This window comes from Acanthopagrus latus, chromosome 12, assembly GCF_904848185.1.
Source record: "Acanthopagrus latus isolate v.2019 chromosome 12, fAcaLat1.1, whole genome shotgun sequence".
Classification (NCBI taxonomy): Eukaryota; Metazoa; Chordata; class Actinopteri; order Spariformes; family Sparidae; genus Acanthopagrus; species Acanthopagrus latus.
This window is the reverse complement of record NC_051050.1, coordinates 4,423,852-4,441,833: the sequence shown is the minus strand read 5'-3', so window position 1 is coordinate 4,441,833 and position 17,982 is coordinate 4,423,852. Positions and strand designations below refer to the sequence as shown.

Here is a 17,982-nt window from a genome sequence, read left to right as displayed (position 1 = left end):
TCTATTTATAAAGTTATAATTGCATAACACGCTGCGCTCTAATTCCAGCCTACTGAGCACACAGGATGTCCACACACACCGGCTTCAGAATGGCAGCACACACACACACACACACACACACACACTTAAACTCGCCTTCACTCTATTTACTACTGACCATGCGTGCACGTTAACATGAGATGTACACACACGCGTTCAATGCCTCCATGTACAGAGAGACGATGAAAAGACACAGATCACACTGCGAAACACACACAGAAACACACACATTAACATATTCACCACTGCAGGCGGGAGAAGCTTCACTCTGGAGTTTAAGTGGTTTCAATTTTAATATTGCTAATTTTCCCTTGTGTCAATTAATGAAACTGTTATTACATGACACTGATAATATTCTATCATTTCCTACATTTTAAAATCTATTTACTGTCAACAGCAGGACCAATTTTATTAAATCTGATCTAAACCTCATCGTCATATCAAACTTTAAAACTGTATGAGTCGAGGTCAGATTAAAAGATTTTATCACCAAAAAACCCTCTACATAAAAATATAAAATAAAAATGAAGATTAAATACAATGGGAAAATAACATCAATATTAATTCTCAACACAGATATTCTATCAAGACAGTTCGGCCCTGACCTTTGACCTCCTCTCCACTGGTTGTGATTTTAAACTGCAGCTTCCTGTGTTCAACAGCCACAGACCTCAAATGTAAATTTAAAGGAAAATAACTGTAAATGTGGAATCAGGAATTATGAATGTATTTAAATGTACAGTTCTTTACACTGACTAAAAATGAAAAATCAATTTGAATTAACATTATGAAAACTCTCAGTTTACAATCATGTGAACAGATAGACTAAAAAAAATGTTGTTTTGTATCCAGCTTTAATTGGAGTACATTAACCAAAAAAAACAAAAAACAAAAAAAAAAAACAGATGAATTCCATACGAAATTAATTAAAAACTTCTCACAGTCTGAGTGTCGTCTGTCTCAGGAAAGCAGAATAAATTGCAGACCGACACACTCGTCTGTTTAAAGTGTTTAAAGTGTGTGTCTCCTGTAGCTGCACATTGAGAGAGGACTGCAGGATTTTGGCAGGCTGCTTCAGGACTCTCCTAATTAAAACTTACTGAATATTCAAATGCTGTGTTAGCATAACAATAGCCGGCTGGCCGGGCCGGCTTTAAATGAGGCCTTTTGTTTTAGCCGAGCTTTCTGCTGCCTCATTAAGCCGCTGGAGCTTAAGTTAGCGAGCCGACAGCCGCTAACCGAAGCTCGGGCCTCGGCCCTCACCCTCCTCCTCTCTCCCCCGCTCCCTCCCCCACACTATCCCCGAACCAAAGCCCCAATTCAGCCTCTCCACTGTTTGGTCTCGCCGGGCTGCTGCTGCTGCAGATCTGCCCGAGCCTTTCTGTCTCTTCTCTCCAACTCCGACTGCTCTGCCCCAGTTTCCACTCACTCAGCTTCTCTGCCCCCATACCACAACGACCCACCTGAATCTGCTTTCAGACCGCGGAATCACACCTTCAACCCAGCCGGGTAAAGCCAAGACACAAGACGACAAACAGCATCACTTTATCACGGCGCTTCTCTTATTTGTGTGTTTTCTCTTCTCTGCCAGCGGCCGGCGGGTGTAAACAAGCTGTGACACAGACAGACAGAGTGAGACAGGGGGGTAAAGTGAAGATGGAAAGGAGCTTGGCACCGGATCAAGACCGTCGGCACAATGTGCCATGCAGCAGCCAGCCGCCAAACAAAGCGGTGCCACACCGAGCCCCGTGGCATCGCCGAACTAAAGAGCTCCGGCTTCGAGCGAAGCTGACGAGATACAAAGAAGGGCCTAAAGTACAGGGAGAGAGCGGGCACAAAAAGCATAAGGCTCCGGAGCCCGTGGCCGGCAGCGCAGGGCTGAGGCGCTCAGCGGCCGGATGGAGGCCGGAGAGCCCACAGGCTCGGAGAAGACAGAGGACGACTGTTGGTGTGGCAGCGTTCAAACAACAGAGGCTCTGTTTACAGCTGCACAGGTCACAGCAGCGACAAAACCATCTGAGCACAGATTACTGATCCCTCTGAAACCAGGACATCTGCACCGTTTCACTATTTTCACATAACAGTCTACAAAAACAAACAGGAACAAATACATGTACAGAACGTTTAAAAGACATTAAATACAAGAGGATTTAGAAAAAAAAATTAAAACAACAAAAATTAAATCAAATCAGGTTCACACACAATATAGAAATAAAGAAATGTAAAAGCTACAAAATATTGCAGCATTTAAAACATTTTCTGCAAAAATCTAATCTTATATTTTCTCTACAAAATAAAGAAAACAATAATTAAATGTCTGCCTGCTTTCTTATTACAAAACCATTTTCATGTAAGTGTCACAGCTACTGTCTTGTTCCTGGCCGATACATCATCTCAGAAGGCCTGTAAAGTACTAATATAAATGTATCACCATTCGTTTAAAATGAAACTATTTCTGATATGGCAAGAGAGCGTTCAAAATTCATACACGGAAATATTTTTTAAATTATTATTCCTGTCGTCATTTTTTGACTCCACACTGGCTGCCGTCTCCTCTTTATCATCTCCTTCTTTTCTCCTAAACTCGTGTAAAGCGGCAATTAAGAGTCAAAGGTGAGACAAAGGCAGACAGAGGGGCCACAGGCAGTTCACTGACAGGTGGATCGGTAGGAAATCCCAGCCTTCCATCTTCATTTACACCTGCGACTCGCAGACATTCCTGCTTTAACGCGAAAAGAAAACCTGTGAAATTCATTCACCTTCGCCTTGCTTTACACCCTGTTTCTTATTTCCAGCCTTCACCTCACCACCCCCCCGGCCTCTTTAAATCACTTCACCCTGTTACTGGTGTTTTACAGGTGGGGGTTACTGGGAGACAGACAGACAGACAGACAGACAGACAGACAGACGGACAGGCAGACAGACAGGTTCACTGGAGGTCAGACCGCTTATTTGCTGGATGAGTTTCTCAGATGTATTTTTTCTTTTTGGACCCAGACAGCGGCTCATGATTTGTGAAACACTGTCGAGCTTCTTGTCAAAAACAGAAGAATTTCAGGCATTTTATGTCTGCAGCTACACACACAGATATTCAGATGGGCAGCTGGGAAAACCTCCAGCCTCCTCATTTTTAGGATTTGCTCTAGTTATATTATTTCAATGGCATGAAGTCAATTAAAAATAACAGGAATCATTTCAGAATTTGACTGGTATTAATATGAAATACCACTCTCATCAAGACCAGACATATTTAACAGCTTTGCCTTAAATGTAACTTCGAAATTATGTGTGAAATAACAGACAACAATTAATAAATCATTTCAGCCCAAATTACAGCAGGAAAATCAACGATTTAGGAGGTTTAAGGAAAAATTCAAAATATGACAAACAACCAGAACAACACGTGTGGCATTTCAGCTGAGGGATAAAAAAAAAATCAACTGAACTGTAAGAGCCTTATTTGTGCATTTACGTCCATTTAAAGAAATTAAAATCAAGCGACAGAAATAAAAGCTGCGAGCGGATTAAGATGAACCTGGAAGCGTCCGATGCGCAAAAAATCCGGGAGACGAACAGAGGAAAGGATGGATCCCGGGACGATTTTTAATTTATTTTTATTTATTCTTTTAATCATTGTTCCAATATAGCGGAGGTGTGATGACACACACACACACACACACACACACACGCACGCACCGATCACATTTCACGTCTGTCCAACCTTTTATCCAAGCGCTACGGCACAACAGCGGCTACTGTCAATATCCACACACACACACACACTCACACACACACACGCGCGCGCGCGCTCATTTATTTCCCCTGATAAACAACAGCGCTGCTGTTTTTTCCTAAAATAACCCCCGGCAGACGGACACAGAGCTCACAGTCCGCTCGCACTTTGCCGCGCGGCGGCGAACCGACGCGCTGTGAAGTTGGTGCGTAAAAGCGACACTCTTCACCTTCACACCTCCTCTCTCTCCCTCTCCCTCTCTCTTCTTTTCTTTTCTCTCTCTCTCTCCACTTCCCTCTCTCTCTCTCTCTCCCTCTCGCCCTCTCTCTCTCTCTCTCTCCCGCGTCTTCCCCTGACTCCCAAAGCCTCTCGGAGGAAGTAAAAAAGGAAGGGAAGAAGGGATGCTGGAGTGTCTTACCGCTTTGCCGTTGTAGTAGTACATGAGTGAGCTGCCTGTCATCCCGGGGATGGTGTACGCACAATACATCGTTCCTCTCCTCCGCAGAAAGAAGAAAAACTCTTATTTCTCCCTCTTCTCTCGCGGCGTGTCTCTCCCCTTCTCTCTCTGTTTTGGTGTGTGACGCTCCCCCCGCCCCTTCGCCTCTCTTTTCTCCACCTTTTCCTCTCGCTTTTTTTTTTCCTCCTCCGAGCGAACTTTTTTCGGGGGGATCTGTTATGATCTCGAACTCTCACCGCTCCGCTCGCGTGTTCCTGCCTGCGCGTTTTTTTTCCCCGCCGACAATTCCTTCAGTTGCATTTTCCCATATGGCCGAGCCGAGGCACGCGGAATATGCAAAGTAGGCAGAGAGAGAGAGCGAGGAGCGCCCCTCCCCTTCTCTCTCTCTCCCTCCCCCCCCTTCTCTCTCTCTCTTTCTCTCACCCTCTATCTCTTCCCCCGTCTCTCCCCTTCTTTCTCTCTCTCTCCCTCTTTTTCTCTCTTCTCTCTGTATCTTTCTCCTTCTCTCTCTCTCTCTCTCTCTCTCTCAGACACACAAGCGCGTGAGCAGAGAATGCACGGAAAGAGAGAGGGTTGAAACGTAGCACACGCGCGCGCGCACAAACACACACATACACATACACACAGGCGAGCGGGGATACGCGCGCGGTCGCCAACACTCTTTCAACTTTCCACAGTAAATCTGGAAGTCATCCCTCCTTCCTCCCGCCCTCCCTCCCTCCTTCCTCGCGCGGGGCTGCAGCTCGCCGCCTGCCTTTGAACTGAGCCGAATATTCACTTTTTCCACCGCGCGCTCCTCTCAGCACACACTCCTCCTCTCTCCTCCTCTCTTCTGCACTCCTCTGCCATCTCTTCTCCTCTCCTCCGCCCTTGCCTCCTCACCCCTCCTTGATCCCTTCCTCTGATCTTTCATCCTTTCCTATTTACTCTCTCTCATCCTCCTCTCCTCTCCTCCCTTCAGCTCTTGCCTCCGTCTCTCCCCACTTGTTTTCTCCTGTTGTCTCCTTCCCCCCTTTATGCCCAATATCCTGGTTCCTCTTTTTACTTCCCTTTTCATCCACTCTCCCGTGTTCCTCAACTCCGTCTCCCTCGCTCGGCCCCTCATTTCTTCCTTTCCTCCCTCGTTTCCTCGTTGCCTAATCTCCTCAATTGTTCCCTCCTCTCATCTCCTTCCTCCCTTGTTCCCTCCAATGCCATTTCTTATAGTTTCTAAATCTGAGTTTCTACAGGGGCTCCTGCAAACATCTTTTAAGAATCTAAAAAAGTACAACTGAATACACATGTCACAGTGGTATGGATGGATTCATTGCAACTTGTTAACTATCTGCCAACAAACCAGATTAGTCAACTTGGATCATTTCACATGGCACATTTCTTAGACTGAGGACCAGCAGTTTTATTTGTTAAAATTAGGAAATTCAACTGTTTAAAATGTGTCAGTGGAGTCATAGAAAGCAACCACTAAAAAACATTATTAAAAAAAAAACACTATATAATTAATATCATATACTCTTCTTCTATTTGGCTCCTCTACTCTTGTTTGTGAGCTCTTTGTGATATTTGTTTTGTTCTCACGTCTTTCTGCAGATTATTAGCTAAAAATCAAGTTCAGTCTGGTCCTCCCAGGTCGCTGTGTGAAGTTGACAATACATTATTATCCTAAACATCTTAAGTTTTCCCAGAACAACCGAGTGTGAGTTTTGCCTTTTTAATCAGTCAATGTTCACACTCACATTGGCCAATAGGAGGTGCTATATATTGATTGAATGATATTTTTTTTTCCTGGCACACAATGTCACTTAAATCAAAGACAATTGGCTGTGATTGTTTAATGTCATTTTTTTTATCTAAACATTGTGTTAAAACAGTAGTTTTTTTTGTTTTTATTCCCACCATGATTGCAAAGTGTCTCTGGTCAGATGGTGCCTTGAAAATGACTGTAAAGGTAAACTTTAAAATACCTTAGAGCCTCCACTGTAAGTCTGATTGACATGCAGGTTTGTTTGCAGACCCAGAAACACCGACTCCCGGGGTTTACCACAACAACAAGCAGAGCTGCCATCAAGTACTGGGATATTTAAAGAAGCTTTAACATTTTTGGATGAGTGTACATAAACAGTGGTACAGTTAAGGTACACCTAAGAAGTTCAGTTGGCCATGTTTGCACTCTGCTGACAGCCTAAAATCACATGCGAACAGTAAAATGATGACCCCAGCTGTCCACTGTGAAAATCCATCACAGTTAACAGGCTGATGTTCTACCTAAATTGTGATCTCTTGGGCGTATCACAGTTGTGTGCGCATGGTTTCTTTCTGTGCCATTAAGGATTATTACTAATAATTAGAGTGTGGTCACCTTTAGGGTTACCTCTGTGTACTTGGCAACATGCATGTTCTTATATGTAGAAGGAACTCACAAGACAGATTTTTTAAAGTATGGTACATTGGACTTTGTAGTCCGTTCTCCTTCCTAACATGTCAAATGTAGCAGCCACGTTACACTTTTGAGTTTGATGTCATGTTACCCCTCTCATCACTTCCTGAAATCCCTCTCTAGTGCAGGAGAACAAAGGGCAGGAAAAGTCAGAGTCAGGGGCTGACTGGATGTGTCATCCACTGGACTTCCCCTCAGGAGGCCGTGCTTCATGTTCAGTGTGTTACCAAGAGTCAGGACTGATTTGATTTTAATTCATGCTATGTGAGTATACTAATGTATGTGAATGACATCAATTAAGTCATGTGAGTGACTTCACTTATGTTATATGCTATGACTTGCATCATGACACGTCACGACACTGCATAGGGTTGTTTCAACCTGAAATATGATCTTTTCCTAAACCTAACCAAGCTGTTTTTGTGCATAAACCTAACCTAAGCATGAACGTTAATAACAATCTAAATATCATAATACATCTTTATATGATAACTGTTTGACTACTTTGAAAGTCTAACAAGATGTTGAGTGTATGAGTCAAAAATACTGGCTCCTATGTCAGTTTGTCGTCATTGGTAAAAATGACCTCTGTGCTGCTTATTATGACCCATATTCAAATTCCCTCCTCTTGTAACATTTATAGGAATATGTGACAGTCTATCCACTTGGCCAAAATCACCCTGATGACATCACTATGACATCATCAGTTACGACTCACAAAGCTCCTCCAATCCACAGGAGACAATATACGACTTTTTCCTCGGGCTGAGTGGAACCAACTCTGAAACTGATGCGTAAAACTGGTGGAATTCCCCTTTAAAAAACAAAACAAAACATATAATCAAAATGACGAGAAGAGAGAGAGAGAGAGAGAGAGAGAGAGAGAGAGAGAGAGAGAGTTGTCGACAAACAGAGCGAGCAGGGCGATGAGAGAGAGTGTCGCCGAAACAGTCAGACAGACAGTGGTTCTGTCTTCCAAATTTCATATTAACACCGTCATCATTCATCCTATTCAAACAAATAATAGACTCCAAAACAAGCGAGCAGACGTCCCAAACCTCTCTCTCTCTCCCTCTCCCCTCCACTCTCTCCATCTATCTCTCTTTCTCCTCTTCTTTCGGCTTTAATTTGATTAAAAAGCGAGCTGCAGGAAGGGGAGGGAGGGCTGATGCACATCTAATAAGTGGACCATCTGTCTGCAGCGCTGGCTGGCTCCCAGCATTGTACCCAACCAGACTGCATGGGAAATGAAGGGAGAGATGGAGGGATGGAGGGATGGAGGGAGGAAAGGAGTGCGGGGCGAAAAATTGAAAAAAAAAAATACGGAAACCCAAAAAGAGTGACCCGGTTGAGGGAAAAAGAAGCAGAGGCAGCATTTTTAATTTTGTCTGACGCCTTGCTTGGTCAACAAGCCTGCACGGGAGACGAAGAAGAATGAAGAGCGGTGGATAGAGGGAGGAGGAGAGGAAGAAAGGAAGAGTGCTCAAAGGGGAGCTTTAGGAGAGGAAGCAGGGACGGGAAAAGGTGAGGGGATAAGAGAGAGGGAGGAGAGGGTAAATGAAAAAAACAAGATTAGGGGAGAGGAGGGAAGAGAGGAAGGGGGAAAGGAGGGGAGAAGGGAGGAGGTGAAAGGTAGAAAAGGTGATCAGAGTAGGAAAGGAGGGGGAAAAAGGATGGAGAGGTGAGGAAGAAATGAGGAAAAAGATTAAGAGTGGAGGAAGGGAGGGACGAAAGTGGGATGGGGACAGAAAGTAGGAAAAGAAAAGAGGATAAATCAAGGTGGGAGACGAGAGAAAACGAGGCGGGAGAGAAGTAAGGTCAGGAAAAAGTGAGGAGTGGACATAAAAGGGTAGGGGGAGAGGGAGAGGGAACAGCAGACAGGAAAGGATAGAGGTGAGGAGAGAGGAGACAAGCAGAGTATAAGAAAACGGGGGGAAGAAAACTAGGCAGGAAGTAAAAGGGGAAATAATGAGGGGAAGAAAAAAGAGAGGAAGCGAGGGAGGAGGAGAGAAGAGAGGAGCGCGTTCATTTCTGTTCATAAAAATCAACCTTTGACCTTAAGGACGTACTGACTGTTCCCTGGCACACACACCCTTGAGTTTTAGGTCTACAACCTATTTAAGGTGGACTGGAGACATAATGGGACGCAGCCATTTTCTGTCTGTGCTTACACAAGCCGCCAAAGGTCACCATCTATACAGCTCGTTCCTCCCTCTTTTCATCCTTTTCTCATCCTCCCTCATCTTCTCTCTTCCCCCCTTTCTTCTTTCCTCCTTCCCCTCGCCTGCTTTTTCCTGCCTCTTCTTCTTCCTGTTATGAACACTTCCTTCCCTCCCTATTACTACGTCCCCATTACCTCATCTTCTACTTCCTCCTCCACCTCCCTCCTTTGCCCAACTTCCATCCCTCCTCACACTCCTCTCCTCCCTCTCCTCCTGCCGCAGCTCCTCAGCTTCCCTCCTCCATGTTAACCCGCCTTCACACCTCACCCCCTTTTTTCCTCCTACTTCCTTAAAATTCAATGCTCCTGCCAGTTCCCGTCATCTTCCTCCCTTTCCCCCCTTAGTTAACTCCTTTTCTTTTTCCTCTCATTCCCCCCACCTCCCCTCCCCCTCCTCCTCCCCTTTCTCCACCTCCTCCTCTTTAGTGGTGAGATGACAGTTAATCCCTGGTTGAATTATAATCTCACATTTCATCCTGATTTCACGCTGACAGGATTTTCCTTCACATTACGACGCCCAGTTGTCAATCTCTCTCCCTCTCTCGGCTGTTCTGCCTCTCTCAACGTCTCTCGCCCGTTCTCCACATCTCTTTTTGTCTCTCCTGTTGTCTGGGTTTACTTATCTTCTCCTGTTTTCCCAGCATACCAACCCTTTTTTTTCATCCCCTCCTCCTTTCTTTTGTTCTTGTTTCTTTCTTTTTTTTTCTATCTTTCTTCTTCCTCCTCCCTTTCTTCCTATTTTTGCAATAACTCCCTTTGTTTTTCTCTCGCACACATGGAACAGTGCTGGCCTAAAGGCCTGAGAACACAGTCTCTCCCTCTCTCTCTCTCTCTCTCTCTCTCTCTCTCTCTCACACACACACACACACACACACACACACACACACACACACACACACACACACGCACACTCAGCACGATTGCACTTTGTTCTCTTCATACAGCCACTTCCTATTGTGAGCCTTTGATTTGAGTCTTTTTATGTTGCAGGTCTGAATTTACAAACAATAAAGTTATCGACAGGACTGAAGAGTCGAGAGCAGGCAGCTACACACACGCACATACATCACACACACACACACACACACACACACACACACACACACACACACACACACACACACACACACACAGAAACAGGAACAGACACACTCCTATACACAAACAGAGGAACATGAAGGTGCGCTCGCTTTCATTTGAAACAAAGGCACACCTAAGTGCTCCGAGGCAGACTGTGAGTCAGTATGAAAGAGGTGAGATCAGTGTATACAGTAACTGCTTCCATCCAACTGTTGCACAATCCAGCCACTGAATCTCAGCAGGAAGTGTTCAAAACACTCGTCTTCTTAGTTTCTGGAGACATTTGTCCACGTCCATCACTGATGACTGTTGCGCTGTATGAACGTGACTGAGAAACTCTCTTAACTTCACGTCTCCGCCAGAAGTCCGGATGATTTGTCTGTAGCCGTGGTTACTGTGCAAACACAAACTGATAGTAGCCAGCGGAATGCACATATTTACCAAAATAACAATTTTAGAGCTCATCTGTTGCCCACATCTGGCTCACTCATATGACAACATCCTATCACCCAAAGCACGATGGGATCCCTGATGGCAAGCGCTCCAAACGCAAACAGAAAAAATAAACATAAAACATAAACAGATTCCGAAATTTGAGAAAAACTACAAAAACCTCTTTTAGTCATCTTCTATTAATACATGTTTCCCACATTACTACTGACAGGCTCAGACGGACCAATCAGCATGAACGTTTTATCCCTGGACCAACAACCTTCTCCTCTGTCAACCGCATACAGAAATCTGCAGTGTGCTGAAAAAGCGTGAACTTGATTTCGGATGGCATGTACAAATGATTTTGTTCCAGTTGCCTAATTTTCAAGAAAACATACCACACACAGTTCATGCAACGGCCCGATGTAGATTCCAGCTGAAGATCACTGCTGCATCTCATCTTTCTCTCCTCTTGTTTCCTGTCTGCCAGTATGAATTACCAAAGATGCAAAGAGGCGAAAATGCTACAAAATGTCCAAGAACACATAAAGACGACCACTCATATGCAGCACTGGGCAGTCAAACATTACAGTGATCACTTGGAAGGCAGTCACAGTCCCGACAGCTACGCATACCTGAACGACTGAACCGGTTGATTGCCAGCGACATGACTGATGTAGCATACCACTGATGCCATACCGAACCTTCATCGTCCAGCTACGGCTTGTTTAGGTTTACACACTAAAACTACCTGGTTAGATTTAAGAAAAGAATTATGTCTGGGTCAAAATAAGTTCATTTGTAGGTACATAATAATAATAATTATGGGCACAATTTAATTTACATTTAAAAAAAAACCTCACTGCACACTTTTGGTTTTACATGGGAATGAAGGAAGAGCGGCCTCCTGGGCAAAAGTCCCTCTGATTGTTTGAAATGTCCACTCCTACCTCCTCTTAATGTTGCTCTTTATAATCCATCACCTGACTTCCTCCTTTGCTGCCGTACGTATCACTATGTCCTCTGCAATTACTACTGCTGTAGAGTTTGCACAGTCCACCGATATGTTTGTTTGTTTTTTTCAGGTAGGGATGGGCTGAGTCATTGAGAAGCGCCGATTAAAATGTTCAATTCGAAATTATATTGCCGTTACAGTGTGTTTCTCAGTACTACCTTTGCGGTTCGGTGGTTGACATCTGAAATTTGAATGAACGTTGAGTATACGGTAATATTCTGTCCGACCTGCGGGACTTCAGTTGGCAGACCTGGGGTGTGTCGAGGCTGGAGGCTGTGTGTATGGCAAGACGACTCATTTATTAGCCTCGTTCATAATGGCACTTGTGGAGCGATGCATGCAGTGACGGGGGCGGAGCTACCTGTTGATGGTCAGTAAACACCCCCAGGTAGTACCAACACTGGTCACATGACAACCGATACCTAACAAGCCGATAGATAGATAGATAGATAGATAGATAGATAGATAGATAGATAGATAGATAGATAGATAGATAGATAGATAGATAGATAGATAGATGAATAGACAATAAGACTTACAAACTAGATGAATGAGAGTGTGACATGAGAGAATGAGACAGTGCTTCATTCTCTCTCCGGTGTAATCAGGATAAAAAACCTGACGTGGCCTCAATTCTGACGGAGAAAATCAGACGCTAATTTTCCCTAAAAAAACAAACTGAGCAACACACACACACATACACACACAGAGTACCCAAAGTGTTTGGAGAGGGTGTGTAAGTGTGTCTGTGATGCGAGTGTTTGAGTGTCTGAGGGTGTGTGTGTGTGTGTGTGTGTGTGTGTGTGTGTGTGTGTGTGTGTGTGTCTGGCATCCATCAGAACCACAGCTTGCCGAAAAAACAGTAAGCACAGTGCAGACAGAGAGAGCGTGCTAGAGAGAGAGAGAGAGAGAGAAAGAGAGAGAGAGAGAGAGAGAGAGAGAGAGAGAGAGAGAGCGAGGGGCGAATGAACGAGCGCTGCTGCACGCTAATTATGTATGCATGATTTAATCTGCAACTCAATAATATGCAAATATATTCATATGTTAGTTTCTTAATTAAAAATGCAAAGCAGCCCTTATGGTGATTTTTCTGTGATTTTCTTTTCAGCCTAACAAACGGAACATTTTGAGAAATTCAACAAATTGGAGGGAAGCGCTACGGAGGGGGTTCACCCCAAAAGACAAACACCCGCCCCCCCAACAAAAAAAAAAAAAAAAGAAGAAGAAGAAGAAGAAAATTCCTACCTCAACTTCCTGTAGGTTGAGAATAAAGGAGGAGCTGGATGGGGGTAACTTGTTGAGTGAAGGCAAACTTTGTAATACCACTTTAAGGTTATTCTGAGGTGAATTATAGATGTTCAAATGATACTTTAAAGGCCAGGCGTGTCGCATGGGAGTTACCGTAATTACCTGTTCGACTCGTAAATAGCGGTCAGGTAAACGTCCATAATTCATAATTATGGCCTGATGCTGATCCTTTTTAGTGTTAAATATTTAACAAGTAAACCCGACAAAACATTGAAGACCTCACCAGTCTGTCAAAGCCCACGTTAACTTAATACAACGCTATATTAACTACACATAGTACTGCAAACCAGACTCATGTGATGTGTCATACAAGCGACATCATTTGTAATTTGATGAATTTCAAACGCATAAGTCAAAATGTACGCATAACATGTCTAAAAATGACTAGACCGCTGCTATGTGGGTATTCTGTTGGGTTGTTTGTGTACATTGTTCAAGCCCAGAGATATTAGTTATTTTATTGAAGGTAACTTTACTTTTCATTTGGTTGAATGCAGCAATAACTTCAGGGAAAACATGAGATGCTTCACTTTAGGCAGTGCAGTGTCCTGGTTTGGTGCTAATTCACAAAAGCCTACATGGTAAGACCCAAAACTCGCATGCTGAACACTATTCGGCAGTGGCGTAGTGGTCCGTGGGGAAGTGTATACTCTCAATTTTTTAACGCAGCCAAGAAAAACGCCCCGTTTTAGAAACAGTGACATGTAAGACTACTCTGTTTAGTTCACCCCAAAATCAGTCAGCAGTATTTGATCATTGTCACATAATCTCTGCTGCTTGATCTCAGGGAGGAAGGATTATGAAATTACTAAACCAATACTGGCCTTTATTGTACTCTATCTTATTTTATTCCTCTTAATATTCAAGATTTTAATTGTTTTATTGCATTTCATTGTCTTCATTTCTATTTGTTTCTAGTTTCTGAGAGCAGTAACAGGGATGAGTTGATGTAGGAGATTTTCTTCATTGAAAAGAAGGTTTTAAGCTCCAACAAATAGCTTTAAGTTACATAAATGAACACCTACATGGCATTAATGCAAGAATATGAATGTACAACAATAAACTTGACTTAGTGCATATTTGGATTGAAAGCTAGCTTTCTGTTTCCCTCCTGTCACATAACTCCGATTACATGACAACTTGACTTGAAAAAGACGTCAATCTTCTGCTGCCTCTTGCTTTTTTGCATTCCTAACAAAAAGAATAATGATAATACTGAATAAAATCAAAATCTGTGGATGTCTCTAGAAAACTGTCAGTTATCATTAACTTTACCTGGCTTACATTAACTTTGTTTGCCACCTGGCTTGCTTGATATTAGCTGACATGCCACAAAGCAAGACATAGTTTAGTTATTTATAGACAAAATTCTACATTACTAACTAGTTGTTAGCTGTCTGCTGCAGTGAGTGACGGCAGCTTCGTGTTAGCATGTCAGTGTTTACTTTCCCGGGCGGCCGGGACTAGTGGGTTTGGTCAAATGGCTGTGATTGGCTTGATGGCTGTCAATCACTCTAACTTAACCAATGGGTTTTCATGTAAGGGGGAGCTACTCAGTGTACTGAGGTGCGCTCCATTTCTATACGCTGGGATGTAATAGTTGAAGCAGGAGATGCAATATCACCTCTAGGCATTTGGACTGTTCTTAAGTTTCAAACATCAATATCAGAAAGTTAACCTCAGCTCAGTCAACTGTTTTGGACGATTGAAGCCCGTTCACCAGTCCAACACCCGTTTTTTTTCCAGGCGCCTTGGTGGGAAACTTACTTTCCTGCTGTTGATCCGCTCACTCAGCGCAGGGTCCAACCTGGTGCTGAGTGAGGGGCCCGCTCAGCGCTTTGTGCTCAGGTGTACTTTACACAGAGCGTGCTCAGAATGAAAACAATGATTAAAGATGAAGCTTATCCACGCCGCCAGCATGCGTTACCGCCACACGACAGGGTGTGTGTGCTTCAAGTGTGTGTGTTTTGAGGCTGATATTCAGATCGCTGAGATGCAGGCTTGAAGGCAGTGCTCACAACATTTATTGAAATGTATGCCTTTTGTCTCTGTTTACATGTTCATTTATTTATTTATTTATTTTTTAATCCCCAGTCTTTAGTTTAGCTGCTGTAATTTTCTTTTTGCGTGCTGACCATCTTTGCTTCATTTCTGGTTGACTTTCTGACTTCTTTCACACGTATTTCTCTTCCCTGTTTCTCTTCCTGTGTTCCTTAGCAAGTGATTTCCATATTATTTCTCATCCCTCCAGAAGGTTTTATTTATTTTTTGGTAATAAATTCATACATGTTGACAACTGTCTACACCAAACAGAGCAGGATATACATGCAGGGTATAATGTGTTCATATAGTCGTCACCCCTCTGAGGTGCACAAATACAGGGAGGGAACCGGCTGCTTCCTTATGAAACCTTCTTAACCTTGCACACACTTTTATAATTGTTGCTCAAGCTTAAAAACTCGTCAAGATTCAGCAATTGCACGATAAATTCTAAAAATTTCCCTCACATTGAGTTTTTCTGTGATCACAAATTAATTTTGCCACGAGAAAACAGTTTTGACAGCTTGTCATGTTAAAATACAGCAATTAGCTGTCAGCAGGCTCCCCTTTCCAAGCAGTACTCTGTGTTGCATTCAAGGAGGCTCTGACATTTGAGGATTGATCATCAACTGCAAAAATGAAAACATAAAACAACGTTGCGTTTACGAATGTTGCTGTCAGTGACCCAGTGGAGAAACAAATGGAAGACGGTTGGCGATGAAATGACAGCACCCTTCCCTCTGACGTAGTGGGCCGTCTTTGAACGTACCACAGATTCATCATTGTTGAGGAAATGTTTACTTATTCTTGCCCACAGTCAGTGATCTACGTTTAATTTTGCAATATTTTATGAAGCTGTAGTAGCTCTCAAGAAGGAAAAATAAATATTCTCTCAAACCGAGGGGATAAAAAGCAGGATTGAGTCTGACATTTTGGTGCAGCCGCGAAGGAGAAAGATTTAACACATTATCAACAACTTAAAGCAGTTTTGTCACCACGAGTACAGGGTGATTTGTGTGTGTGTGTGTGTGTGTGTGTGTGTGTGTGTGTGTGTGTGTGTGTGTGTGTGTGTGTGTGCGTGCGCGTGTGCGTGTGTGTGTGTGTGTGTGTGTGATACCATGTGATATTCCTCGTAGCCTTGGAGCAAATCAGAGTGCCGCTCTCTGCTGCCTGTTACTGGAGCCAAATATTTGGGCTCAGGAATGCACAAGGGAACGTTCACATCTGCGGCAGGCATTTGTGTGTGTGTGTAAAAGACAGAGAGGGGTCTTGATAGAAGCCAATAATGTCCTCACAAGGCCAGAAAGGCAGCAAACATCTTCAGGCTGAGGCCATTTCATTGACAGGAAACCTTTGAGGCACTAAAGCAATTGTGGAAGAAAAAAAAAACCTTTTCTAAAGTAAAGGTCAGGCGGTGGCATCAACAACCGACTGATCAACCAATGGACATTTCCACACCAGTTCATTAGGGGGAGGGCGTGTGGAGGCTGCTGGTGGCGGAGGGTGATTTTAGTACATGTTTGTTTATTCCAATCCTCGCCTCACTGGCTCTTACAGGGTAAGCAGGAAGCCATCAGTGCACCGTGATGAGCTGACAGAGAGTTAGTTGGCAATACAGCTGCAGTGAACAGGGCAAAACCTTGTAGGTGCAAGAATTTGGGGTGGCGTAAGAATTCATATAATATGAACTGAGAAAGTTTCATGCTATAGAACATCAGCCAACAGCCTAATATTAGTAAGAGTGAGCTATCAAACAATCAAACATCTGGTAGCCTTCAAGCTAGCAGATTGTGGGGCTAAGCTAAGTGCAGTCCAACATCAGTTATTAGGGCATAAAAGCAATACACTTCCAACAGGACACAGCGCTAGCACAGCGCCATCAGGGCTAAGCTACCACTATCCAACAACCCGCTAATTAGCTATCACACGATAGATATGTCTGCTTTACTGCACACTGAGTCCTCTGATCGGCACTTTACTAACTAGTAACTACAACATTTCCTGAGAAATTCAGGACAGACTTGAATTAGAAAATCCATCCAGTTTCTCCCTAAAATGTATTCAAGTAGACCCATGTTGTGATTAGTTATAATAAAACCTAAAAATACTGATTGATGTGAAACATTGTTTTGCCCACAGACAGTTCCTGAGGGGGCTGCAGGGTAGCTCTTTTTAAATTTAAAGGCTGGTAGCCAACACGAATCCTCACTGCCACTGATGAAATTAATTAAGTACAATTAGTTATACAGATAATGAGTTATCTTTATGAACAAAATGGATTATTCTTAGTTTTGAATTTTGAAGTTTGTAATGTAGCGGTTACCACTCCCCCGCTACAAGCTTCTTTGTCTCTATACATAAGTATGTTTGTGTGTGTACACAAAGTGTATATTGTGTGTGAAAGGTTTAAATTTGTGTCGAATAAAAGCGCTCCGGGAAAAAGACGCACAAGCAACATGAGCGGACACATGCACTGAAACACATGCACAGCGGTACGTGCACACAAACGAATGCCTTGTAATTCAATTAGTCAGTTTCCCATCTGACACAAAATGGCGGCCTGGTGCACCAGCGTGGGACATTTCAGGGCTTAGAGCCAACCAAATAGCTTACACACAGTCACATGCATGCATGACACACAACACACAGTCACATGCATGTGCTGAGACTTCCGTTTAACACGTTGAGTGTGTCACAATCAGATCATAATCAATCTGACTCGATTTAGAAATGAAAAAAAAAAGGCGGAATAGACACACAGGCAAATATTTTAAGTCGTATCTGTTGCGTTTTCGAGTGGAATGAGTCAGTGAAGCATCCGCACAACATAACTAAACACACAGCTGTCTGTGTCTGTGTGTGTGTGTGTGTGTGTGTGTGTGTGTGTGTGTGTGTGTGTGTGTGTGTGTGTGTGTATGTATGAGGCAGTTAAACCATGAGGTCATCCCTGGCTGAAGCTGCTCCCCGAGTTTCTTTAGTATAAACACTGAAGCTGCTGCAGGACAACGGCACCATTCATAACTCAAGTTGCTGCTTTTCCTCTGTCAACTCCATCATTGTTTCATATCAGAACACCTCGTGGTGCGTTTGGATGCTCACTCACCGTGGCTGCATTTAAAACGCCCTCCTCCGATTGTCAGGAATTGGTTAAACCATGTCTTGGGTAGTTTCACCTGTCACCTGTAGCAGGAGGGATTATTACTGTTGCTATGGTGACCTGCAG

The 17,982-nt window shown here is 43.5% G+C and overlaps 1 protein-coding gene across 13 annotated transcripts in view; it reads right to left on the bottom strand.

Annotated features, from left to right (window-relative positions):
- LOC119029959 (transcription factor 4-like) overlaps positions 1–17,982 on the bottom strand; it is a 232,887-nt gene that overhangs the window by 69,659 nt on the left and 145,246 nt on the right. For 2 of the 13 annotated variants that reach the window (XM_037117228.1, XM_037117226.1), the window contains exon 1: positions 4,191–4,612. The exons of 10 other annotated variants lie outside the window; for them this stretch is intronic. In XM_037117228.1, the coding sequence (XP_036973123.1) occupies positions 4,191–4,259 (69 nt within the window). In that variant the 5' untranslated portion in view covers positions 4,260–4,612. Of the gene's footprint in view, positions 1–4,190; positions 4,613–17,982 lie in introns of those variants that run through there. One more of the 13 variants, XM_037117229.1, reaches the window with a different exon arrangement.